Raw genomic sequence first — 23,802 nt, forward strand, 5'->3', positions numbered from 1 at the left:
GTGGCCTGTGTGGACTGACTGCTTCTTGCCTTTTCATCCTTACATAAGATGGTTCATTCATTCCAGAAAACCCTGGAGCATATGCCCCGCTATATTGTGCTGTAGGCGCTAGTGATGCCTCTGTGAACAGAGCAGGCATGCCCCTGCCCACACGGAGTCTGGGTCCTCGGAACGGGAGACAGTAAACAGTAAATAGCAGTTACAGGTTTTATCAGGTGGTGATGAATGGTGTATAAAGAATCAGTGAGGATGGGTGATACCTCAGCAAAAGCCTCATCGAGGTGAGATGTGAGCAGAGCTGAGGAGACAGGCTGTGGGTGGGGAGGCAGAGAGTGTGGCAGAACTCTGTGGGGAACAGAGACATGAGGTGCTGAAGCTGAGGGTCGCTTGGTCTGGCCTTTTTTTTGTTTGTTTTTAAAGAAAGAATTTCAAACATTAAAAAAAAAAGATAGTTGCTTTATGAACTATCACACTGGTAGCTGACTGAATCTTCGATACGGTAGTTCACGGGAGAATCTGACAGCTCGGGCGTTCTTGCCCAGGCTTCCTGCTGGCTCTCCCCTCCCCTGGATTGTCTGGTCATGGTCACACCACACACGCAGAGGGCAGACTCACTGTAACTGCAGTGGTGTGGCATAGCAAGGGGTCAGGAAGTACTTCACAGCGATAAGGAAAGTAAATGTCACCAACTGCTTGCATTTCACCGATAGGAAAAACGTAGAGCCACCTGTACTTTTGTGTAAAATGTGTCCACAGATTAGATAAAGGGAGTACCTTTCATCCAGAGAAGTAGGACAGAAGAACTCTTTGGAAGCAGTCTGACACCATTCACCATAGAGGCACTTTATGTTGTTTAGTCGCCAAGTTATATCTGCATCTTTTGCAACCCCATGGACTATCACCTGCCAGGCTCCTCTGTCCATGGGATTTTCCAGGCAAGAATACTGGAGTGGGTTGCCGTTTCCTTCTCCAGAGGATCTTCCTGACCCAGGGAGCAAACCCGTGTCTCCTGCATTGGCAGGTGGATTCTTTACTACTGAGCCGCGAGGGAGACCCTGTAAGCACTTATGCCTCAACAAATGCCTGGCAGTCCCTGACTCTGAGAGTAACATGGGAGGAAAAACTGTGAGTGTGTGTGTGTGTGTGCACACGTGTACAGAAAGAGAGGCCAGAATGTATCTGTGAAGTTCATTTCTATGGATTGTCGCGTTGCTTGGACGTGGTAGAGAGATGTCATCAGAGTTTGTTCTTTAATTATTACATGTCCAGAGAATTTTTTTTTCTAAGTATTTTTGCCCATTAATACTTCTTATGGTATTAGTATCAACCAACATTCCAGAGGTGGTTTTATTGGTAATTTTAAGGAGGATTTAATTGTTCTTTTAAAACTAAGAATAGTATTTTTATGCTGAAGGATAGTTGAGGGCAAACATTGGACATGTTTTCATTTTATTTATAGCAGTCAGTAGGCTGTTAGGCTGACTTCTCCCACCCCTCAATTGTACACCTTGAAGAATATGTTATAATCTTTCTTTACAGAATTGTAGAGCTTTGGACTGCCTTTTTTGCTTCTTCCACAGTTTAGCTACTTGAAAACCATAAAGGCTTTCTCTCTCTAAATAGAATTCAGAATTTGGCTTTGAAAATGATGTTTTGTTTGGTATAATTATAGTTGACACTGTTAATGTGACCGTTAATGACATGCTTGTGAGAAAAATAATGCTTTGTCTGCTGTGTGTTAATTTTAGGTCTTTTAAAATTATGATGAATATTTTATGACTTTTTTGTTAACTTGTATTATAAAGAAGTGACACTTCATCACTGAGATGAGCTTTTCATATGACATGCTTTATTTTTACTGTATCTCCTCTTTCGAGCAGGTGTCCTTTCTCCTAGAATACCTGTCCTCCTTATCCCAGCTTCTGCAGTCATGTTTATTGGTGGATCCTGACCTTGTGATTCAGGATGAGCTTCTGAAACATCTTATCCCTAACATCATCCGAGTTCTCACGCTATGTACCAAAGATAAATTAGGTGAGCTTTATTTATTTATTTATTTTAAAATTTATTTATTTATTTTAATTGGAGGCTAATTGCTTTACAATATTGTAGTGGTTTTGCCATACACTGACATGAATAAGCCATAGGTGTACATGTAGTCCCCATCCTGAACCCCCCTCTCACCTTCCTCCTCGGTGAGCTTTATTTTTATTTAAATTTTTTTGTTGTTGTTGTTTAGAAGTAAAGTAAATAATGTGACTTTGCACCAGGTATTCAGATCAAGGTCACATTTTGGGTTGTTCTTTGCTAGTGTTTTTGGAAGACTTTTCATAAAGTGTCTTACAGGTTGGATATTTTAAGTGGCTACAGGAGACTGTTTGAGGCAAGTACACAGTGTAATGAAGGACCATTCACCAATGCTGTCATTTTAAATGAGGGTAAAGTTCTTTATGTAATGTTAGAAAGTACAGTGAGTGTTAGATGTTAATTATTCTTATAAGCTATGACTAAATAACAAGTTTAAGTCCAGAATATAATATCAGAAATTTCCAAAGGTCTGCAATTCTTAAAAAATATACTCTAATGAAATGCTGAATATAGAGCTTACTAGTGGGGAAAACTAAAGCAGCATAGCTTCTTTCTCAAAATTAAAAGATGATAGTTGTCTGAGAGAGTTTATAATGAAGTAATCATTCATTTGGTAACTCTCTTTGCCCATTAGCTCATTCTTGTTTAGGCCTTTGCATTTATGGCTTTGCAGGTTTGGGGTCTGGTAGGTGAAGTGGTTTACGACGCCCCGCAAAGGCAGTCTGCAGTCTCGTCAGCACTGCGTTACCCCAGTGCCGGGGGAGCAGTAGTTACTCAGGTGCAGGTTTGGCAAGTGGCAGTGATGTCCGCGTGAGCTGACAAGGTTACACCACGTGTTCCCTAAGAGAACGGGGTGAGACCCCCCCAGGGAGCAGGAGGTGATTTTTACGTTATTTTTCAAAAGGCTCTTTTTCTTCTTTGTGTTAATAAGTCGAAACATTTTGGTTGCTGTTTTTTACAGATGTAGAGTTAACGTCAGCTTTTTATCAGACGTGGACTCATCTGTTCAACCTTCTGGCCGCACTGTTGAGGCGAGCTGGCCCTGCCTCTTTCCCATCTGTTACCATGAGTCTGGCCCGGTCCTGGGCAGCGGTGATCGGTAAGGAGATGGTCTTGCTGGGCTCGGGGTGGTTTTGCTCATAAAATTAAGATAATCCCTTATTTACACACACTCACACATTCTTATAAATAGGAATCTATATAAAAAGAACAAAACGAAAATGAAATCAATTCCTTGATCAGTAGGTTGTCTTGGTACTATTTAATTTACCTTTAAACACTGCAGTTATTGCTGTGCTAATAAACTTCATTAGCATTAAAAAACCTATAAACTTTGTTGCTCAAATAAATTTGACTCACTTCTTTAATTTTGAAGATGTTTCCAGTCATTCATACATGAAATTATCTTTCAGATACATTCTGCAGGTGTGCACGTTTGTCTGCCACAAGCCCCGCTCTGTATACCGCCAGCCTGCAGTTCCTTTCTATTCTCTTGACCGAAGAAGCAAAAAGGCATCTCCAAGATAAGGATAAAACAAGCTTATGCCACATTCCAACAGTGGTTTCACTTCTTGACAAAACCCAGGAAAGTCAGAACTCTCTGGAACGACTTACTGAAGTAATTCTTCAGGTTAGTGGTTCTTGATTTTTTTAAATTTGGTTTAGTTTTTAAATAATTGACTCTCAGTCTTGGTCTTCTAAGAATTTTATTCAATCATTTGAATTAAAAAGCAATGCTTATTACAACCATTTAAATAACAGAAGAAAGGAGGAATTTGATAATCGTTCTCCAGTTCTTCTGTTTTCTAAGGGGCCTTTTAAATAAATCACATGTGTGTACCTGCATCCCCTGTGAATTTGACTAAGTGCTTAGACTTGCTGTATGTTAATGCTCAGCGTAGCTGTCTCCTTTAGAGGTGAATCTTTGGGGGTGATTCTCAATCTTCTCCATATTATGGATTTTTTATTCAGTCTCATCCTCACAGAACATTGTCAGATCTTAATGATTTATCAAATTCTAGTGGATTTCATGAAGTAGTTGAAAACTAACGACAGCTCATAGTTTCATTCATAAGTGTTTTGCTACAGCTTAAGTTTTTCTCGAAGGCAGTTTGACTTGCATTCTTTGCAGTGCTATGAAGGAAAAACTTCCAAAGATGTCCTGAAGAGGGTCGCTGTGAACGCACTGATGTCGCTTCTGGCCGTCAGCAGAAGAGCACAGAGACACGCTCTGAAGGGTGAGCCACCTGACGCCTCAGCTGCTTTTAACTTGTATATTTTACCGCCTGTTTATTTTAGGTGTAAAGAGCTTAAAATTGTAGTGTCACTGAAAAGAACAGTTTTTTCCCCCATACAGAAACATAGTAAACATACTTTGTTATTTTAAAAAATTTTCTGTGAAGCATTCCATAGTTTTATTTGCAAAGCAGAAATAGGGACACGGATGTAGAGAGCAAACGTGTGGAAACCACGGGAGGCGGGGGGTGGGGAAAGCTGGGAGACGGGCTGACACACGGGCCCCGCCGCGTCCAAGCAGACGTCTGGGGAGGGCCTGCTGCGCTGCACAGGGGCGCCCCTCGGCCCCCGGTGGGGCCTGAGCGGGGAGGGGGCCAGACGTGCGTTTCTGTCAGAGCACAAGATGACACAGGTGGGCTACTCTTTGTGCAGTGAGTCTTTCTCTAGAGTCTATTAAATCTTAGAGAAGTTTTTTAATGTAACATACCACTCAGTTTCATAATAATCACGTGTTAACCACAAGCACATATTGCACACACAAAGAAAACATGTAGTTTCAATAGGAATAATAACCACCTTAGATGATCCTATATTTTCATATAAATTTCCCTCTGGAGTGTTGTAATTTCTCATCCAGATTCAGGGAACCACAGGTGTTTGAGATGAAAGAGAATATCAAGTCCACTGATTTCAGTTGTAACTTTGCTACTGAAACTCCACACGCCTCCAACATAAATGAGATGTGTGAAGAGTAGTACTAAGTTAAAAACAAGTGGGTTTTAGCATTTTAGTTGTCCTGTGTTTTTTTCCTCTGGTTCATTAATGTCTCACTGCAAATGTGAAAATAGAATTGGTTAGACACAGAAAATATCATTTTTTGAGAAATTTGATTGTTGAGTATAGTTTTTACTTATTTGGAAATATAGTATCTTTCTGACTATTTTGGACGTTGTCTTCCAGCCCATCTCGTAGACAGCTGCGTGGAGCAGATGAAGCACATTCATGCACAGCTGAACCTGGGTTCTCTGAAGCCAGGGAGGGCAGCGCTGAAGAAAAAGGTCAGTGAGTTCTCAGACTCTGGGAAGCAGGGGTCACCGTCTCTCAAGTCCTTGTGCTCATAAATGACACCCATGTTTGGTTGAGGTGAGTGTTTTAGAGGAAAGGTACAGCCACATAAATTAATGGGATTTCTACATTAGCAGGTTTGCATTGGGATTTATTTGTATGTGTGTGCACCTTATTTCTCACTTGAAGATCTTTAAGTGAGATTTATATATGATATGTTGTTGTTTTAAGCCTTTTGGAATGTGTAAGATACATTTTTATTCTACAGAAAGAATATCTTTCTCTCATAGGTCCTCTAGAAATAGAATAACTTAGTAAGTGTTTTCTATACGGCAGGCACTGTGCTGAACACTTCATATTTATTATCTGCTGCTCACTCATGACAGTAATCACAGAACCAGTAATGGGTAAAGCCCGTGTCTGCCCCGGGTCTGGGCAGTTGCAGAGCCGGTGTTCCTAATGTCAGTTCATTTCCTTCTCAGTGACTTCTCAGCGTCTCTTTTTAGCACTGAGTCTGCTGGACTCGTGACAGGCTGCGTGTTCACTGTCAACTTGATGTAACATAGGTTTTTAAGGAAACTCTTTTATATCGAAGTAACTTGGGTTTATAACACTGTATCAGTTCCATCTGTACTGCATGACCTCTGTTTATGTGCACACTATATCTACTCATCACCAAAAGTTTAGTCTCCGTCCATCACCAAACAGCCGACTCCCTCCACCACTTTACCCTCCGCCTCATCCCCTCCTTCCTGGTCACCACTCCTCTGCTCTCTGTGTCTATGTGGGTTTTTGTTTTTTAGTTCTGGTTTGGTTTGTTCATTTATTTTGTTTTTTTGTTAGTTTTTAAAAATATTCCACATGAGTCTAATCATGTAGCACTTGTCTTTCTCTGTCTGACTTATTTAACTTAGCATAATACCCTCAAAATTCATCCCTGTTGTTGCAAATTGCAAGATTTTTCTGTGGCTGACTAATATTCCATTGTATATATACACTGCGTTTTTTTAATCCATCATCTGTCAGTAGTCCTTTAGATTATTTCCATATCTCAACTATTGAAAATAACAGTTTTTATATAATAGCAGTGGTTAATAATAATAACTATGGTTAAAAAGATCTGCCACAAAAGCTTACTGAGGAAGTGAATATGTGTGTGTATTTATAAACATATCTGCATAATATATCTAAGACCATTATTACAGCAGTATGTATAATGACTTATTTCTACTGCATCTAATAACAAACCAAGAAGAAGCCTTATTTAATCATTTTATTGGTCTAGGTGCTTATATGTTTGTCAGTTTGTTTTCTTGCGTCTTTCCTTTTTCCTCTCATGCAAAGGCCCTTTACTTCATCATTGAGAAAGTCAGCCGATACCTGATAACGATTGAAAACCAGCCAGTACGTGCTTTACTTTGTTGAGATGAAACATGGGGCTTATCACATATCTCAGTCCCTCTGTGCCTGATAGATCAGAAATAGCTTTTTTGTGGTGGGTGCGCTTCTCGAGACGTGGTCATCTTTCAGAGATCGTTAGCCTGTCAGTCCCCCCGAGCCGTGGTGGTCAGGCCCAGAAAGAGCATGGCTGTGGTGTCGCGTGACCCAAGGGAGAAGGAACTATTGTATGCAAAAGTGGAAGATGCCATTGTTGTTCACATCTTTCAACTGCTTTTTGTTTAAACAGGAGGATGGTTTTATTAAAGAATTAAGCATTGCCATGCAGCTCCTAAGAAACTGTCTTTATCAGAATGAAGAATGCAAAGTAAGTAGAGCTCCTTCTCAGTTTTGAAAGCAGCGCTGTTGTGAAACAGTTTAAATTTCATATGAGATAATTGGGAAACTGAAAAGCTCTTTGAAGTTTCCTTAGATGCATGGTTGATTGGTTCATAAGCTCAGTGTTGATTTCAGAAAAGAACGCACCTAATCTTACCGTTGCTCGTCAGCCCTGATGACATTTCTTGTTCGTGTCAGCATTTTAACTTTATCCCTGAAACTTTGACTTCAGGCAGCTAAAGCAAACTTGAGTCTCTTTTTTCCTACTGTTAGCCGTTTCATTTTTTTTTAATTTAATTTTAACTAAGATGGCGTGAATGACTGTGTATGTCTTCTAGGCAGGATTTTTTTCTGCCTAGGCAGTTGTTAGGCAGTTGCCTAGGCACCCGTCTGTGGGGAGGTGTCCATACGCACAGGAAAGATGAGGATGTCTCCTGCTTCGGAGGAGAGATGGTATTGCTATGTTGATGTCAGGGAGGTTCTTCAGTCCCAGCTCTGCTGCTCGTGGGGCCCCTGGCGCAGCCCCTCTGTCGGGACCCTCGAGGTGTTTTGCTCTGTCTGAGCATTGGTGCTGTCTTTTTACACAGCCATCGGTGCTCTTACGTAGAACACAGTGTCTGGAACACTTTAATTTGCTTTGTCATAGTGATGGGACACTTCTGAAGCACTAACCTCCACACAGAACTACTGTGGAAAATGAGTAAGTCAAAGATAACTTATGGACGCTTTCTTTTTTAAAAAAATTTTCCCACTTCTTTTTAAACTTTTTATTTTGTTTTGGGGCATAGCTGATTAACAATGTTGTGATAATTTCAGATGAACAGCGAAGGGACTCAGCGATATGTATACATGTATCCAATTCTCCCCCAAACTCCCCTCCCATCCAGGCTGCCACATCACATTGAACAGAGTTCCATGTGCTATACAGGATTACCTCTTTCATTATTTTACTTGTGATAAAACTGGAAAAAGTATACTATATCTTAGGAAATGAACGTTTGGAGCACATATTCCTTAAACTGTATAAAATAATTTACTTAAGACACATGCCTAACAGTTTACATTTCAAAACAATTTCATGGGAATTAAGTATTGATATGTCTCATTAGTGATGTCATTTACTAAGTTTGATGGTGTCCTTGAACTGGATGCAGTTAGTGTTCGTGCATGACACCCCCCTCAGGCAGCACTCCAGCACACTCCCCAGGTGGTCTTTGCCTGTAGATTCAGGAGATGCCGGCCTGGGTTCCGGGTGTAAAGGTAGTGCTCACATTTGTAACACATTAGCCAGCTATGAAAGTGTAATCTCTCAACAGGTCAAAGCATGTGTGCATTTCCAAGTTGCTTAATAACGAATAAATCCAAAGAAGAATATTCAGATGACTCTTGAGGATAAACATAGTTCTGTGGGACAGAGAGCCTTAATTTCTTTTTCTGTTCTAGCTTACCTGAGGGGTGTCACACACTCCCAGTACTAAGTGTTGGTCACTCTTGTGGTGACTCAGTAAGTCCTCCATGCCCACGCCACCCTGGTGTCGGTAAACGTGTGACAGTGAGGAGCTTTCATACTGGGATGAGCCCAGGGCTGGTGAGGTCGATGGACTGAGGGTTAGAGGTGGGGACGGTGCTGGTCAGGCAGGAGGTGGTGAGACCTTAGTCGTGGCGAGGAGAACGGGGAGGGAGGAGCGGACTTGAGGATCCGAGGGATGAAGAGATGTAGAACGACTTCCAGGCTCAAGTTTAACACAGGCGTGAGTTGCAGAGCAGAATGTAGGCGTGAGTGATGCTCACGTGGGGTCCGCCTGTCTCAGTGCAGGGTCTGTGGGACATCAGGGTGGAGCACGGCCGGCAGTCAGTGGGTCATGTGGGCCTGGGGCTCTGAGGAGCAGCACAGACTGGGGGGGTCTTAGGAGTTAGCACTGGATAGAGGTGTTTGTAGCCGTGACTATTGTTGAAATTTCCCAGTAGAGTATGTAGTGAAAGCCTAGGCCATATCCTTGGGAAATGCAACTGTTTAAAAATGAGACTGTGTAGGGAATGCTGGAGAGTTTGGAGGTGATCAAGGATAGAGGGGCTGCATGAAAATGAAAAAAGAGCCTTTAATAGATGCCACAGTGCCTGAGGGTTTGGCAGCTACAAAGGTAGGAACAGTTTTACCAGCATCATCAGTTCAGAAAAGAAATTGAAGATTAAGTAACAGCTGGGGAATGACAGCACAAAGCTTGGCTATGAAAAGCATCATTTGTAATTGAGAATATGTAGCTATAAAGGAAGCTAGCCTGTATTGACTTCTTCTAACACATAGCGCTTAAGTATAGCCAGACGTGAGCAAATCAAGGACTAGTTATTAAAGAGAGGAAGAAACGACCTCCTAGATGAACTCAGAGCCCTGAGGAGGCAGCAGGCTCTGTCCAGGACACAGATGGACGGATCAGTGCTGCCAGAAGGACTCTGGGTCCTCCCTGCCAGGCGGGAAGGAGCAATGGGAGGAGACCCAGATGTGCCGTGTGGAGTTGAGGAGGAGCTCATCCCTGCCCGGCTCTGTCTTCTCCGAGGGACAGCAAACGTGGTCATCCACTGTGGTCATGGGGCTGCCTCCAGGCTCGTGGAGAGTGGGGAGCAAAGGGAACAGCGTTGGGAACAACTCGCCTCTCTCTTCCTGTGTGAAGTTGTGAGGGCATTGTACAAATGCCCACGTGTGTGTGCATGTGTGGGTCTACAAACTGCCTCATCAGTCTCTTCATGAAGAAATAGCTGCATTTGCTGCCAATAGTTATATTTTATCCATAATACTGTGATCTTCATAAGAAAATCTAAGTTCCTTAAGAATTATGAGATAGCATAATATTTTGACTGAATTTTGCCATATTCAACTCATTTAAAAGCAGTGATCTTCTGATCTACCTGGCCACACACACTAGGTACGTATATGCACACAGGGAAAGAGCGGGCGGGGAGGACTCAGAGTTGGTCAGCGTGTTTCCTTAACCAGAGAATCCCTTTTCTTAACTGTATCACAGCATTTGCAAGGGCTCATTCAGTGCTGTAAGATGTCACTGTTTTGCTTGGTGTACGTGTTCAGAAGCTGGTTTTCTACATTTCTTACCTAAGTTGCACATCCTGGTCACCCCAGTATTGGAGGAACTTCCTGAGACTGTGGGCTCATGGTCACGGCAGTCCTGGCTGCAGGGTGCTGAACCTACCCATGAGATTCTGTTCTCCAGTCAGAACAAAGTGAATTCTGTTTTTGTCTCCTGTGTTGGTGAAGATGTTTTGGCTTTGATTTTCGTTCATATTTTCATTATTCAGACTAATGCCGCCTTGCCTCTCTTCCCGCCCCAGGAGGCGGCTCTGGACGCCCACCTGGTCCCCATCCTGCACGCGCTCTGGCCTTGGCTCTTGATGGATGACTCACTGATGCAGGTTGCGCTGCAGCTGCTGTGTGTCTACACTGCGAATTTCCCAAATGGTAAATTGAGCCCGATGCTGCCTTTCAGTAATGTACTGAAGTACTAGTGTTGTTAAGGTGGAAAAAGGAATATACATTTTGAAGTGTTTCTTCCACTTATTTCAAGGGTGTGTTGGTTAGAGGTATGCTTTCCTGTAGGGATTATAAGAGTGAACGGTTGTTTTAAGTACCTATTTGATAAGATAGAAGAATCATCAGACAGCTCAGGGCTTAGAGGGAGAAACTGTCCTGATGATACAGCAGGAGAACGCTGGATATAATAGAATTGGGAGAGGGAAAAGTGTGATGGAAGACCTTAAAACCCAGGTAAAGGTTAAGCTTTATAGATTCTAGAGCAGGAGGCTGGTGTGATGACAGGTGGTCCTGGGGTCGGGTGGCTTGGTGACAGTTGATGTCACCGGGCTGCCTCTTTCACTCACGCCTCTGACAGGCATTTTATTGAGCGCCTCCCATGGGCCCTGTTGTTAGTGGCCGGCAGCTGAGAGTGAGAAAGGCGGGTAGGCGCCGACTTGGGAAGGGAGGAGAAACTGAAAACACTCTCTGAGCAGAAGAAACGGGGGCCTGCAGACAGTTATGCACTTCCTGTGTACACTCAGAGGCATGGAGTTGAGGTTTAAGCCAGCAAGTCTGGGGTTCGCCTGCTTTTTCTAGCAAATTCAGCAGCTCAGCAGTTGGCTTTTCCAAATATCAGAAGACAGAAGGGAGCAGAACTGGGGACAGTACACAGCCTGTGTCGTCACTGCTGTGCCGAGGGTGGCTCACTCCTGAGTCTGACCTCAGCCTCCACTCTGGAGCCGCCCGTCCTCGTGGCATTTGTCCTCCGGCCCCCGGATTATCGTGTTCCTCGATTTTTCCTTCTGTAAAATGGAGGCAGTAGCCATGGTGCTTTCGGTGCTTTATTGAGGTCGCCAGCCCCCCAGCCCATCAGATCACCAGCACCGGCCTTTAGGGTTAACGGCCACGTCCTTCCACACGCACACGAGCTCCCCACTCAGGTGGCTGAACCAAAGCGTGAAGCTGAGCCATCTTGTGACGGCTGCTGTTTCTGAAGGTTGCAGCTCCCTCTGTTGGTCAAGTTCCGGACAGCATCCTGTTCAAGCTGCGCACCGAGGGGCCCCCGGCAGCTCTCTGATGCTGTGTATCCTGAAGATGGCTTCCCAGATGCCTCCAGAGAACACGGCCGTTCAGCAGACAGTGTTCATGATTCTTTCAAACCTGGCCTTGTCTCATGACTGTAAAGGGGTAATTCAGAAAGTGAGTATTACACTTGCCTTCCTGTCATAAAAAAGAGACTCCGTAAAATACCTCTACCACCCAGGACATATGTGAAAAGTCTAGAATTCAGTTTTTAGGGGAACTTATGATTTCAAGCATTTTATTTTAAAGGATTGTAAAGAGATCAGATGGGTTCGCTGTGTTTAAAGTCTATTGATACATGAAAAGTGACGGAAACTAGAATATGATTGTATCGTTTCCTTTTAATTTATCTTCTTAGCTTTTGGATTGTATTTTCTGTCTCTCAAAAATGCTAGTTTTAGAAAGGCAGCTGTCTGACATCTGTCTGAGGTCATAAGAGTAGTATGTGCTGTGCTTAGTCGCTCTGTCGTGTCTGACTCTTTGTGATCCCTTGATTGTAGCCCACCAGGCTCCTCTGTCCATGGGGATTCTCCAGGCAGGAATACTGGAGTGCGTTACCATGCCTTCCTCCAGGGGATCTCCCCAACCCAGGGATCGAACCCCGGTCTCCCGCATTTCAGGTGGATTCTTTACTGTCTGAGCCACACGGGAAGCCCAAAAGTAATATATTGGTCTCTAAACAGACCAGATTGGGAAGTGACAGTTTCAGTTCAATTTACATTATCAAATGAATTTTGAAATTGCAACGCTCTTTCCCCAAGTTAGACCTAACTTCGTTATGACACAGGTGATTTTTCAGTCATCTGGGACTCCTGTGCCAAAACTTGAATTCTTATTGCTGGTTTTAACTTAGGGCACTTTAAAGGAGGCTGACTGGTTTAAACAAAATCTACTACACATGTTCAGTTAGACTGTATTTAGATGTATATAAACAGAATCCCTGGTCTGGAAGATCCCTGCCAAGACAAATTGAAAAAGTTGACAGTTCTCGTAAGAATTGAGCCCCCTCTTCCTCTATTGTATAATCACCCCAACCACCCCCCTCAAAAAATATATATACTTTGAGTACAGTCTCTAAATAAAGTCTTGCTAAAGAAAGATCTTTTCTCAGTGATATGTTGTGCTAACTCAGCATTGGTTCATGAGTCTCATTGATCATTTTCAAGAATTTTGCAGTCCAGCTGACATCATCATGGTATCTTGAAATCAGCCGTGGTGGGAATGTTCAGTCCATGGAAATCAAGGACCTACTGCTTCAGCCTCAGCTGTTTATTTACTAGCACATGGCTGGATATCTGGTCATGTGTATACGTGTGACTATCCTGGACTGAGTTTTTGTGGTTGCCATCCTTCCACATGTGTTGAGAGCACAGCCTGGGGGTGGGGAGACAGTGCTTCCTGCCACTTCCTTAGGGAGAGCATGTTGGAAGGAAGCGAAGTAGGGATTTCCAAGTGGAACATAAGCTCTATTCTTGGATCTGACGTGTGACTGAACTGGTGCTTATTCTCTTTAAAAAGCTTCACTCAAAAAATGTTTAGGTCAAACAAAATGCTTTCTAAAGTATTTCAACTCCCAATCTCTGATCTGGCTGCTGAACTTCAGCATACTCTGATACCAGTGCGATCAGGCTCTGCTCCAGGTAGAGGTCAGTCAGGTTTTTTTCCCTCTGCTGCTCTGTCACGACGAGCCCTAGACACTTGCAGTGACACCTCCCGTAACTCTTCTGTAGTTACCAGAAAGCGTCCCGAGTGCAGTTATGTAATTGAGATTCTGAAACCTCTGTGTTGCGTCTGCCGTGGCATGTCTCTCCACACGCTCACCAGGGTGGGCGTCATCTGCAAAGGTCTGTGTGTGTGCACGCTTGGTCACTCAGTCGTGTCTGACTCTTTGCGACCCCATGGACTGCAGCCCTCCAGGCTCCTCTGTCCATGTGATTCTCCAGGCAAGGATAACAGAGTGGGTTGCCATTTCCAACTCCAGGGGATGTTCCTGACCCAGGGATTAAACATGCATCTCTAGTGTCTCCTGCATTGGCTGGCAGATTCTTTACAGGTCTTTAGGCCCAGCAAAAAGAGCGAATGCCCAGAGCTTATTTACGATTAAAACTCTGCCATGTATTCTATCACCGTTGTCAGCTCCAGGTCTCCAAGGCCACGGCAGAGCCTGGCTGAATGGGAAAGGCAAGGGGTGAGTCTAAACGGCCTTCGTTTGGGTGAGTGATGGCTGCAGGACAGGACGGGTGCAGTTTGACCGCTCCCTTGGTGCTCGGGTAGGGTGGCTAAGGCTCCTGTGGCTCGTTTTGTTCTTGCACTGAGTCCTTTTACATAAAAGTGCTAAACTTATTTTACAGATTCACGCCAAAATCTTGATGTAGGTGTAGGGGAACCCAAGAAATAAGCCCAAGTAGATTGTTAAACAGGAAGAGAGATAGGTATGCTGGAGAGTTGTGAAAGCTAATGTTCCTGTTTCTGAACCCTGATCAAAATGCTCGTCTGACTGGTTCCCGCGCTGCCCCAGGCTGCTTCTTGATGACACTCTTATGCTTTCTTTCCTGTTGCACATAGATTATTCTAGGCAGTAAGTTACTGTCTTTCTCATAGTCCAGGGTTTGGTGTGGTTTATGGAAGGGGCTTTATTTGGAGGTTGAAACGACTCTTACAGTTAAGTAATGGAGCCTTCTCATCTCTCAGTTTACAAGAGTGACACGTAGCCATGACAAATCATCAGTGATGATAAGCGGCTGGGGTAAAGTGGATATAAGATAAACCCACAGATTAAAAAACAACAACACTTGGAGCTATAAAGATTCAAATAGCCTTGGTACTATTAGAGTTATAAACTGGTGTCCAAGACTGACTGAAGTTTTGTTTCTCTTGCGCTGATAGCTCTCAATGAGTAGCAAAGTTGCCAGAAGGCAGACAGGAAGAGAAAAACCCAAGAAGCCTGAAACAGTCCCCAAACTGAATGATCAATCCTAAATAACTGAGTTGACTAGTTGCTTTATCCATTGTCAGGGATTGATTAGTAGGAATTAAAATTTGAGCACTATTTTGTTCTCCTTTACTTTTTCGCTTCTACTTGGAAACAGTGTCGATGGAGTATTGGGAAGGTATTGGGAGGAAGGGGAAATTCAAGTTTCTTAAATTTAAAGGAAAACAGGAACAGGATGCTGGTTAGTTGATCTCTGTGGGACTCTGAAAGTAATGCAAAGACTCAGGGAGAAAGCACAGTAACACTCTCCCCATTTACCCACAGAGTAACTTCTTGCAGAACTTTCTGTCTCTGACGTTGCCGAAAGGGGGAAACAAACATCTGAGTAACCTGAGCGTGCTCTGGCTGAAGCTGCTCCTGAACATGTCCTTCGAAGAGGACGGGCAGCAGGTGATCCTGCGGCTGGACGGCTGTCTAGACCTGCTCACGGAGATGAGCAGATTCAGGCACAAGAGCAGCCTCTGCATCCCCCTGCTTATTTTCCACAACATCTGCTTCAGTCCTGCCAACAAGCCCAAGATCCTGGCTAATGGTGAGTCTTCTTGTGCACCGCATGAATCCACCGATACATGTGCGTATCCACACGGCGTTCCGTTCGGGTTAAGGCAGAGTAGTTTTAGAAACAATCTGCCCGGTGTTCATTTAGCACCAGCCATGTTCAGGGCGCTGCCAGAGGCAGAGGCTGTAGGAGTGGATCGGGGGTGAGTCCTGCCCGGCGCTCACGGGTCACCCCACGAGGGCCACGCGGGGTGTAGGAGGCAGCAGCTGGGAGAGTTAGGGCCCCTCTCCTTCCCCCATCCCTCCTCCTGGTCCTCTGACTCTTGCGCCTTTGGGCAGGCACGGCCCCACCCTTGGACCATTTCCAGACCAGCCTGCCTGCATGGTTGGTGACCCCCATGCCTGCCTCCTGCCTCCCCCACCTTCTCTCTCTGCCCCCTTCCCCCGTTTTATTTTCCTCTGGAGCGTCACCATCAGCTGATACGCTGTGTTCAGTGTACATCCGTGCATTCCTCCTCTGCCCGCGCTAGAGCAGAAGGTCTCATGGGTCAGGAGGTTGCTGTCTCTTTGGCTGTGTGTACCCGGGGCAGCTACGATCATGCCTGTCACGAGCGGGCCCCCGGGAGGCACGTGAGATGGAGAGAGAGAGCAGGCCGCAGAGTTGAGGACCCGGGAGCGCAGGATGACAGGAGCCCCACAGCAGCCTCACTCCCTGCCCTCGGGACAGATGGGGGCGAGGATCGGTGAGGACTCAGAGATTTTGAAACAGAGGGAGAAATGGAACGCTCTGTTTCTGCAGCCATGCGCTGTCCCCGTGAGGAGCGTGTGAATTTCAGGCTTTATAAGGAGACGTGTTACCATGAGAAAAAGTAGAGGGGAGGTGGACTCTAGACCCCACATATCCGGTGCTGGCTGCCAGGCCCTCGGGTGTTGCTTCTCTGGGTCCAGTTTCTTCATCTGCAAAAGAACCCCTCCTTTCCTGACTTCAGTAGGATCAGTTTTAACACGTAAAGTGTCCAGCCCTGTCTGTGGAACCATGGTAGGTGCTCCAGATGTATTAATTCTCTTTTCTTGTCATGTCTTCCACTTAATCTCTTCTTAGAAATGTTTTTCTACGAAACACGGAATTTCCCAAATGGAAAGCTGCTTACATTATTGTGTATAGTCATGATTCTATTTTCTGATGATAATTATTGAATTGTTAAAAATTCAGGGAACGATTTTAGAAGCTTAGCCAGCCTTTAACGTACCTGAATTAACTGTCACATCCTTTCCCGGGGAGGGGTCGAGGAGGGGGCTCAGGGGCTTTGTTTCCAGGTTTCCACCCTCCTTCACTGTGTCCCCCTCTGTCCTCATGTTGCTGAAACGAGGGTGACAGTAGGACCCTACCTCATGGGACACGAGAGCCTCTGGGAGGCACCTGTCCCCGTCCGCGGTCTCCTGTTAGCATCAGCTTTCTCAGGAGAAGTTTCTCCTTTGGGGACCAAAGACTGTTTCTTCTTTGCAGTTTTATTGTTGAGAGGGTCAGGAAGAAGTCAGGCTGTAGGGAGCTGAAGGAGAGAAGCCTGCATCTTCCGTTTCTGGATCACTCAGGATTTATTTTTAAGCATTCCTTGCATCAGCAGTATTCTCTCCACCATGAGCTTGAAGAAGGAGCCTCCCCAGCCCCACAGACGTGAGATGAGGGCCTCCAAGGTGGCTGGGAGGCAGTGACTCTGCAATTTCTCCGTGAATGTGTCCCAGGCGCGGCCTCCATTTCCACCTGGGGATCCAGAGGAAGGAAGGAGCTTGGCCAAGTCAGGCAGCTGGAAGATCTCCCCGGCAAGGCCGCGTGACTGACAGCAGCAGCCAGCATCCGGTTTTGGTTTAGGTGGTCTGGAGTGGAGTGGGCAGTGGGGCTTGGCTCTGCTTTGAACAGATCCCAAGGGCGCCTTGTTGCCGGTCATGTCGGGCCAGGTCTCCTCTGAACAAAACAAAAACGTGCCAGATAAAATATATTAAAATTCACCTTAAAAAAAAATCAAATAACTGAAGATAGTGGGAAACTTCCAGGTCAGTTTTGATCTACAGTCTGTGCCCAGAATGGTAAGAAGTCTGGAGAAGTCTCTTCCGCTCCAAGGACGTTGGCAAGCCCGTGTGTTTGGGCTTTGGTCCAGGAGTACTGAACGGGAAGGGGTCGGTCCTCAGGGACAGACTCACTCAAGTCTTATGGGCCATCCTGCAGATATTAAGCTGGAATCTCAGATAACTAACCTCTTGGAAAAAAGTGAAAGTGAAAGTCGCTCAGTCGAGTCCGACTTTTTGTGACCGCATGGACTATACAGTCCATGGAATTCTCTAGGCCAGAATACTGGAGTTGGTAGCCTTTCCCTTCTCCAGGGGAGTCTTCCTAACCCAGGGATCGAACCCACATCTCCCGCATTGCAGACGGATTCTTTACCAGCTGAGCCACAAGGGAAGAAGGTGAATCAGAATTAAATTGGTGCCCTGAGCCTCATCCAGGCAGCGATAAAGAAAAACAGGTGCCACGCAGACCACCCCTCACAGCTCTTCAGCCCAGAAACGCACAGACAGGTGGCCCGTGACCTTGGTGGGAGCTGCGCCTCAGTTGAACTGCCCTCTGATGGGGAGGACAGGTTCATCCTGGGCCTCAGGGAACCTCCACAAACAGTCTTTCAGAAGCATCAGCCGATTCACAGTTAAAGCTGACCAGGCATGTCAGGAAAACGGCAGCGTGAAAGAGCAACAGCAACAGAGGGGCAGAACACCAGCTTACCTGCCTGGATTGCAGATGTAGGGATTGTGAAACACAGATTTTCAAACAACTTTAATGATGCCACGTTTAGATAAGCAAACACAAGCTTGGAAGTATTTGCAGGGAATAAGAAACTGAAAAATTGAAAGATGTGAAAAAAGAAGCAAACAGAACTTCACTGTTGAGTATGATAATATCAGCCCCTTACAGGTGTTTAAATGTAAATTAATTAAGATACTCAATTCGTTTATCACACTCGCTGCAGGTGGCTATTGGCTATCTTACTAGACTGCAGACATATAAATATTTCCATCCTTGTGGGAAGTTCTTTGGACCGGAGACTGTTACAAAACCTCAATAGCCAAAATTAAAAACTCAGTATACATGTCTGGCAGCAAGTGGGTGTAGTGGAGGAGAAAATTTAAGCATTCAAGGATAGGATAGATCAGGAAACAATATCCAGAATGTACCACAGAGAGCTAAAAAAGGTGAAAAAGGATTAAAAGAATAAAGGGTTATGAAAAAAAAAAAAGCTCAGTGACAGAGTGGATACACTGGACAGTCTGATTGCATGTGCATTCAAATCCTCGCAGAAAAGGGGAAGAGAGAGAAAGTGTTAGAGGCAGCTATCACTAAACATTTCAAGAACTGTTTTCATCAGACACTATTCCACAGATTCAGACTCACATAATTCCAAGCAGATAAATAAAAGTAAATCCACATCTCTTCCCTTGAGATACTTATATGTCTCTGTGAGAGTTCACTTCGTACCTCTTGGTTAAACTCAAAAATGTTTTATATGGTTTTTTTGTGTGTGCATGTTACATTTCACAGTAAAATGTGATTTTTTTTTTTTTTAATCTACTTGCATTATCAGAGGGGGCACTACATGAATTGTCCTATATATGTACTTTCTTTAAAAAATGTAAGAGATAGTAACTGGTCAGAGGAGTTGTATCAGCTTATTTAGACCACAGGTTATATGTTCTGGGGGCTTGCTGCGAAGTGTGAAAATGTCCCTGGCTGGTACTCAGATGGGGAACGCAGAACTCACCCTCCCATCTGATGCTGTTCCCTAAGAGTCTGCCACGCATCACCTCCCATGATGAATTTCACCAGAGCGCTGTCTTTGTAGGCTGGCTCTGGGAGGTTATGGTGCAGGAGAGGCAGAGCGCGCAGAGCAGGTGGTCAGGCAGGAGGGGTGGGTGGTGGGAGGCGGCAGCACCCACAGCGCCTTCCGCCCCGTCTGTCCCTTGGCTGCTCAGAGATCACTTTATGGAGCAGCTTTTTATTCATTTTTTCCTAGAGAAGATTTTACATTTCTTAAAATGTCTTTAAAAATTCTAGATAGGATCACTGAAACAGCATTCTTGTTTGCTTTCATCATGGGATCTTTCATCCAGCTAGTGTTCATTGAGCCCCTACAGTAAACTTGCTCTGTGAATATTCGCCAGTGAGCAGATTGTACACAGACTCTGCCCTCAGCATGCACAGGGAGAGAGTTCCCAATAAGAAGTGTTTCACCCCTAAGAATGCAGTATGTCTTGAAAATCACTCATTTTAGAGGGAAAATAATTTGATAGAGTTAAGTAATAAAATGGGTTTCTGTATTGCTCTGAAACTCTTGGACAGTCTTCTTGGGGGCTAGATGTCTCTACTTTAAAAGGAGGAGGCTGCTGTAGATAATCTCTAAGTCTTGATTCCATACTCTGGCTAGCTTTGCTCAAAGAGGGTGTATCTTATATGTTGTTATGTCTTTAAATAACCTCATACACACACACACACACACACAAATACTTTTGAAATGCTTAGTCCTTTCTTGAAAGGCTTAGCTAATATGGTATTTCTTGATTTTTTTTTATAGTAGCCCATGCTATTGATATGTTTATAATGTCTTTATAATTTTTCATAAAAGCAAGTTCTGTTTTCCTCCATGTGAAAATGTCAGCTGTGATTGAACAGCTCATTAATAAGCTCATTGTGTAATTACTTATTTCTGCCCTATCGTTGTCTTTAAAGGAGTGTGGCTTCGTTGAATTAGGGCCAAAAAAGTTAAGCATCCATGGCTTCTGTGGTTCTGCACCTGTTCTAAAAATAGTTTATTTTGGGGTTGTCCTCCCACATACCACATGATGTAAAAGACTGTTTTTGCCAACTTCGTATGTATTGGATGGGGGAAACGTGGGTATCTTTGACTAGTCTGAAATGTGAATACTGCTGTCTGCGCCTGACCTTTTTTTTTTAATGTGTTTATTGTTAGAGAAAGTCGTTGGTGTGCTCGCTGCCTGTCTGGAAAGTGAGAATCCGAACGCTCAGAGGATTGGAGCAGCCGCACTGTGGGCTCTCATTCACAATTACCAAAAGGTCAGTTGTTAAAATCGTTGTCCCTGGGGGGCAAAAGCCAAGCTTCTCGGGACGTCAGAGGAGTGTCAGCAAGGAAAAAATGGAAGACAAAGGCAGTGTTGCCTTTGTGCATTCACACCATTAGTAAACCGTTGGTTGGACTCTTTCATGTTATCATTTCCATAGGAGGGGCCTCAGTCCAAGTGTCTCTCTTGAGTGAATTCTCCCTTGTTAATAGAACTAGATTTGCCATATTCGGGCAGCGTTAGTATGAATCAGTTTTTCTAAAAGATGTGTCCATGAGAAATGCATCTTGACATCCAGCCAGACAGTGAATTTTTATCCAATTGTGGGATTCGCTTTTCTCCCGGACATGTCATCGCTGAGTTTTGAAGTCCGCGCACTTGTCACAGGGCCAGCCCCGTGAGAGTGGCAGGCAGCTTCTCTGGCCTCAGCTCTCCTGATGGCAGGCACCTCACTCCTCAGAGAGATACCTGCGTGTCCCTGGCGGCTAGGTGGTGTCCCCGAGTGCTGCTCAGGCAGCCGGCCAGCCCCACTGAGGGCCTGCCCTCCCTGCCGGCTGGGTCAGCGCACGGGGGACAGAGGCCACGCCTGTCCCCAGCTGCCCTGGTGCCCAGGGCCCAGCACATGCTCGGGAGCTTTGGAGTCCCTCAGTAAATACCTGACCAGCTGACCAGCTGCTCATATTCCATATTGTTGACCTGAAATCTGAGGCTTGAGAGAAGAATGAAACACTGAAACTAAGATTGCATAGCTGAAAACAGCAAATTGAGGCTGGGGGAGTGGTGGGGGGACGGGAGGAAAGGGAGCGCGGGAGGCAGAGGAAGAGCCCGGGTAGACGGGGCGGGTGTGGGGCACAGCGGGCCGGGCCGGGCTCTCGGCTGCTCCCTTCTCTTCTGCAGCGCCTCCACGGGCGCGGCGTTAGTACTGTGCCGTCCTGATTCTTAAGCACGCGGGACTAAACCTGATTGATGGATGGCTGTGTATTATCTCTAGGCAAAAACAACTTTGAAAAATCCATCAATAAAGAGAAGAGTGGAAGAAGCATATTCCTTAGCGAAGAAAAGTAAGTTTTATTATTAAACAGATTATAGTTAAACTTGAAATCTATACAGACTTCCCTGATTAATGAAGTATTTGGACAGTTCACAGCAAAATGGCAGTTTCCTACACGGATGTTTTACACTGACATCTGAGGAGCTTTTTTGTGAAAGCATTCTGAGGACGCAAACTTCTTTGTGAAGGCATTGGAAAGTGGGCCAGTATTTGGTCCATGCTTCTCACTGTAAATATTTTTTTTCAGTAATAAAATGCTGTAGTGGATGAGAATATTTGAGACAGTAGTTTCTCAAGACATGTCAGTGGTCTTTCTCTCGGTCATTTTTTTTTGTACCAAATTTCTTTCTGCCAATGGCTACCACTGCTCCAGTGTGTTCTCAGGTGGTAAGAGTTGGGCCCAATTAAAATTGACCTTGAACAGAAAACCTTGATCCAACCTCAGGGAGCTGAATTACATTCTTCCAAGAATAGATCCCATTGTCCCTACACCCACTCAGCCCTGTGATGTGATCATGGTATGAGGCAGGGTTTTCCTCTCAAAGGGCATTTTTCATTTTAAGTGACACCAGTTTTCAACAAGCTTTATTCTCTAAACCTTTTTTCTGTTAAGACACTGAACTGTCTTTCCTGTACTGTTCTGTGTCTATTGGTTATTAATTTGTGTTTTTATAAAGTGTGATTTTTTTTTTTGCAAGTGGTTCAGTTGTGGGGTTTTGGTTTTTTTCCTAGCTGTGACTGTGAGTTTCTGTTGATAGTGAATAACTGAGTTTTTGTGTTAGGGATGGTACATAAAAAAGCAAGACATTCATGTGGCCTTATAGGTAATAGTGTCCATTATGGGGGTATATTATTTTTTGTTTATATTCTTTGGCTAAACCATGAACTAAAGATAAATTTCACAATGTCTTAATGTTTAAAATATATTTTAAATATTAAATTTAAAAATATTCTTACAGTGTTAGCACATCAAGAGTTGAGATGGGACTGGAAGCCACACACAGCCCTGTCCACATACGTTAGTGAGTGTGTCTGCTGCCCAGGGCAGTGCTGAAGTGTAATAAACTCGCTCTCCTGTGCCCGCAGCTTTCTCAGACTCAGAAGAAACCCCTCTCAGTGCCTATTATTTGAAATGTCTTGAAAACCTTGTGCAGCAGCTTAACTCTTCTTGAGCGCCCTGGGGTGCTCTGCCCCGAAGCAGGCAGCTGCTGGACCGGTGAGCCAGCCTTGAAGCAAGCTGTGTGTAGACCCGTCCCCGCAGACATGCTGAGCCTCCGCAACAAGAGACGTAGCGAGTCCTGGGAACACAAGCATTTTTACCTTTTTCTATGCAATGTGTTTTGTAAAAATCTTATTTATCAGTTATTTAATAAAATATTTTTAGTAACTGAAAATTGACTACTAATTTCTGCATGCAGGTTTTTATCAGTCTCATGAATATAAATTTTAGGAATGGGAAGAAGACATTCTGTTCTGATTTCCTTTTTTAAAAAAAATTTTATGTAAAATTTGGCTCATGTCAATACAAATCCTTATTTTTCAAAATATACACATCACTGAGGGGATATTTGTAGTAAATGTGTTTAGTTTGGTGAGTAGCTTCTTTTTGCAATTTTTAGTGATATTAACTCCTTTCCATATGATTTATAAATGTGTTATATTTTATTATTTTCACCTTTCAACTTCTGAAATGCTGTATAGTAAAAAAAAAAAAAAAGAAGAAGTGGAATGTATGGCCATTTACACCTGGATTCAAATTCTGTCTCAGCTCAGAACATCATGAAGAAAAAGAATGTGAAAAACCTAATAGGACCAACTCTGTCATAACTCGTAAGCAACATGTAGTTCTGAACTCAGAACTTAAGGTCAGGAGTTCCCTAGTGGTCCACCAGTTAGGACTTGGCACTTCCAACCACTGTGGCCTGGGTTTAGTTCCTGGTTGGGGAACTAAGATCCTGCAAGCCACATGCAGGGGAAAAAAAAAAAGAGAACTTCAGATGTAATCACTTTCAGCAGTTTTCCTGACACTTTTGAAATTAAGAAGAGAAAATCTTGTCCAAGAAAAGAAAAAAAACAGAAATACATATATGTATGTGTGTATATACACATCTCTGTATACACACATATACCTCACATATATGTGATTTGATGATGATGGTTTAGTCATTCAAATCATGTCCGACTCTTGCAACCTCATGGGTTGTAGCCTCCCAGTCTCCTCTGTCCATGGGAGTTCTCCAGGCAAGAATACTGGAGTGGGTTGCCACTTCCTTCTGCATACACACTCCATTTATTTAGGAAAAATTTCTAATTAAATTATGGTTAACAGGAAAAAAAACTTATTAAGTGCTGTTAGCAAATTGCTAT

The 23,802-nt window shown here is 44.2% G+C and overlaps 1 protein-coding gene across 4 annotated transcripts in view; it reads left to right on the plus strand.

Annotated features, from left to right (window-relative positions):
- The window catches only part of RTTN (rotatin), a 118,777-nt gene extending 95,948 nt beyond the window's left edge, over positions 1–22,829 (plus strand). For all 4 annotated transcript variants that reach the window (XM_043889088.1, XM_043889087.1, XM_043889089.1 and 1 more), the window contains 12 exons: positions 1,881–2,034; positions 3,050–3,187; positions 3,501–3,718; positions 4,220–4,325; positions 5,284–5,381; positions 7,076–7,153; positions 10,507–10,633; positions 11,685–11,887; positions 15,027–15,294; positions 20,276–20,379; positions 21,376–21,445; positions 22,522–22,829. In XM_043889088.1, the coding sequence (XP_043745023.1) occupies positions 1,881–2,034; positions 3,050–3,187; positions 3,501–3,718; positions 4,220–4,325; positions 5,284–5,381; positions 7,076–7,153; positions 10,507–10,633; positions 11,685–11,887; positions 15,027–15,294; positions 20,276–20,379; positions 21,376–21,445; positions 22,522–22,607 (1,650 nt within the window). In that variant the 3' untranslated portion in view covers positions 22,608–22,829. The remainder of the gene's footprint in view (positions 1–1,880; positions 2,035–3,049; positions 3,188–3,500; positions 3,719–4,219; positions 4,326–5,283; positions 5,382–7,075; positions 7,154–10,506; positions 10,634–11,684; positions 11,888–15,026; positions 15,295–20,275; positions 20,380–21,375; positions 21,446–22,521) is intronic.
- Positions 22,830–23,802: the final 973 nt, after the last annotated feature.

This window comes from Cervus elaphus, chromosome 27 (assembly GCF_910594005.1).
Source record: "Cervus elaphus chromosome 27, mCerEla1.1, whole genome shotgun sequence".
NCBI lineage: Eukaryota > Metazoa > Chordata > Mammalia > Artiodactyla > Cervidae > Cervus > Cervus elaphus.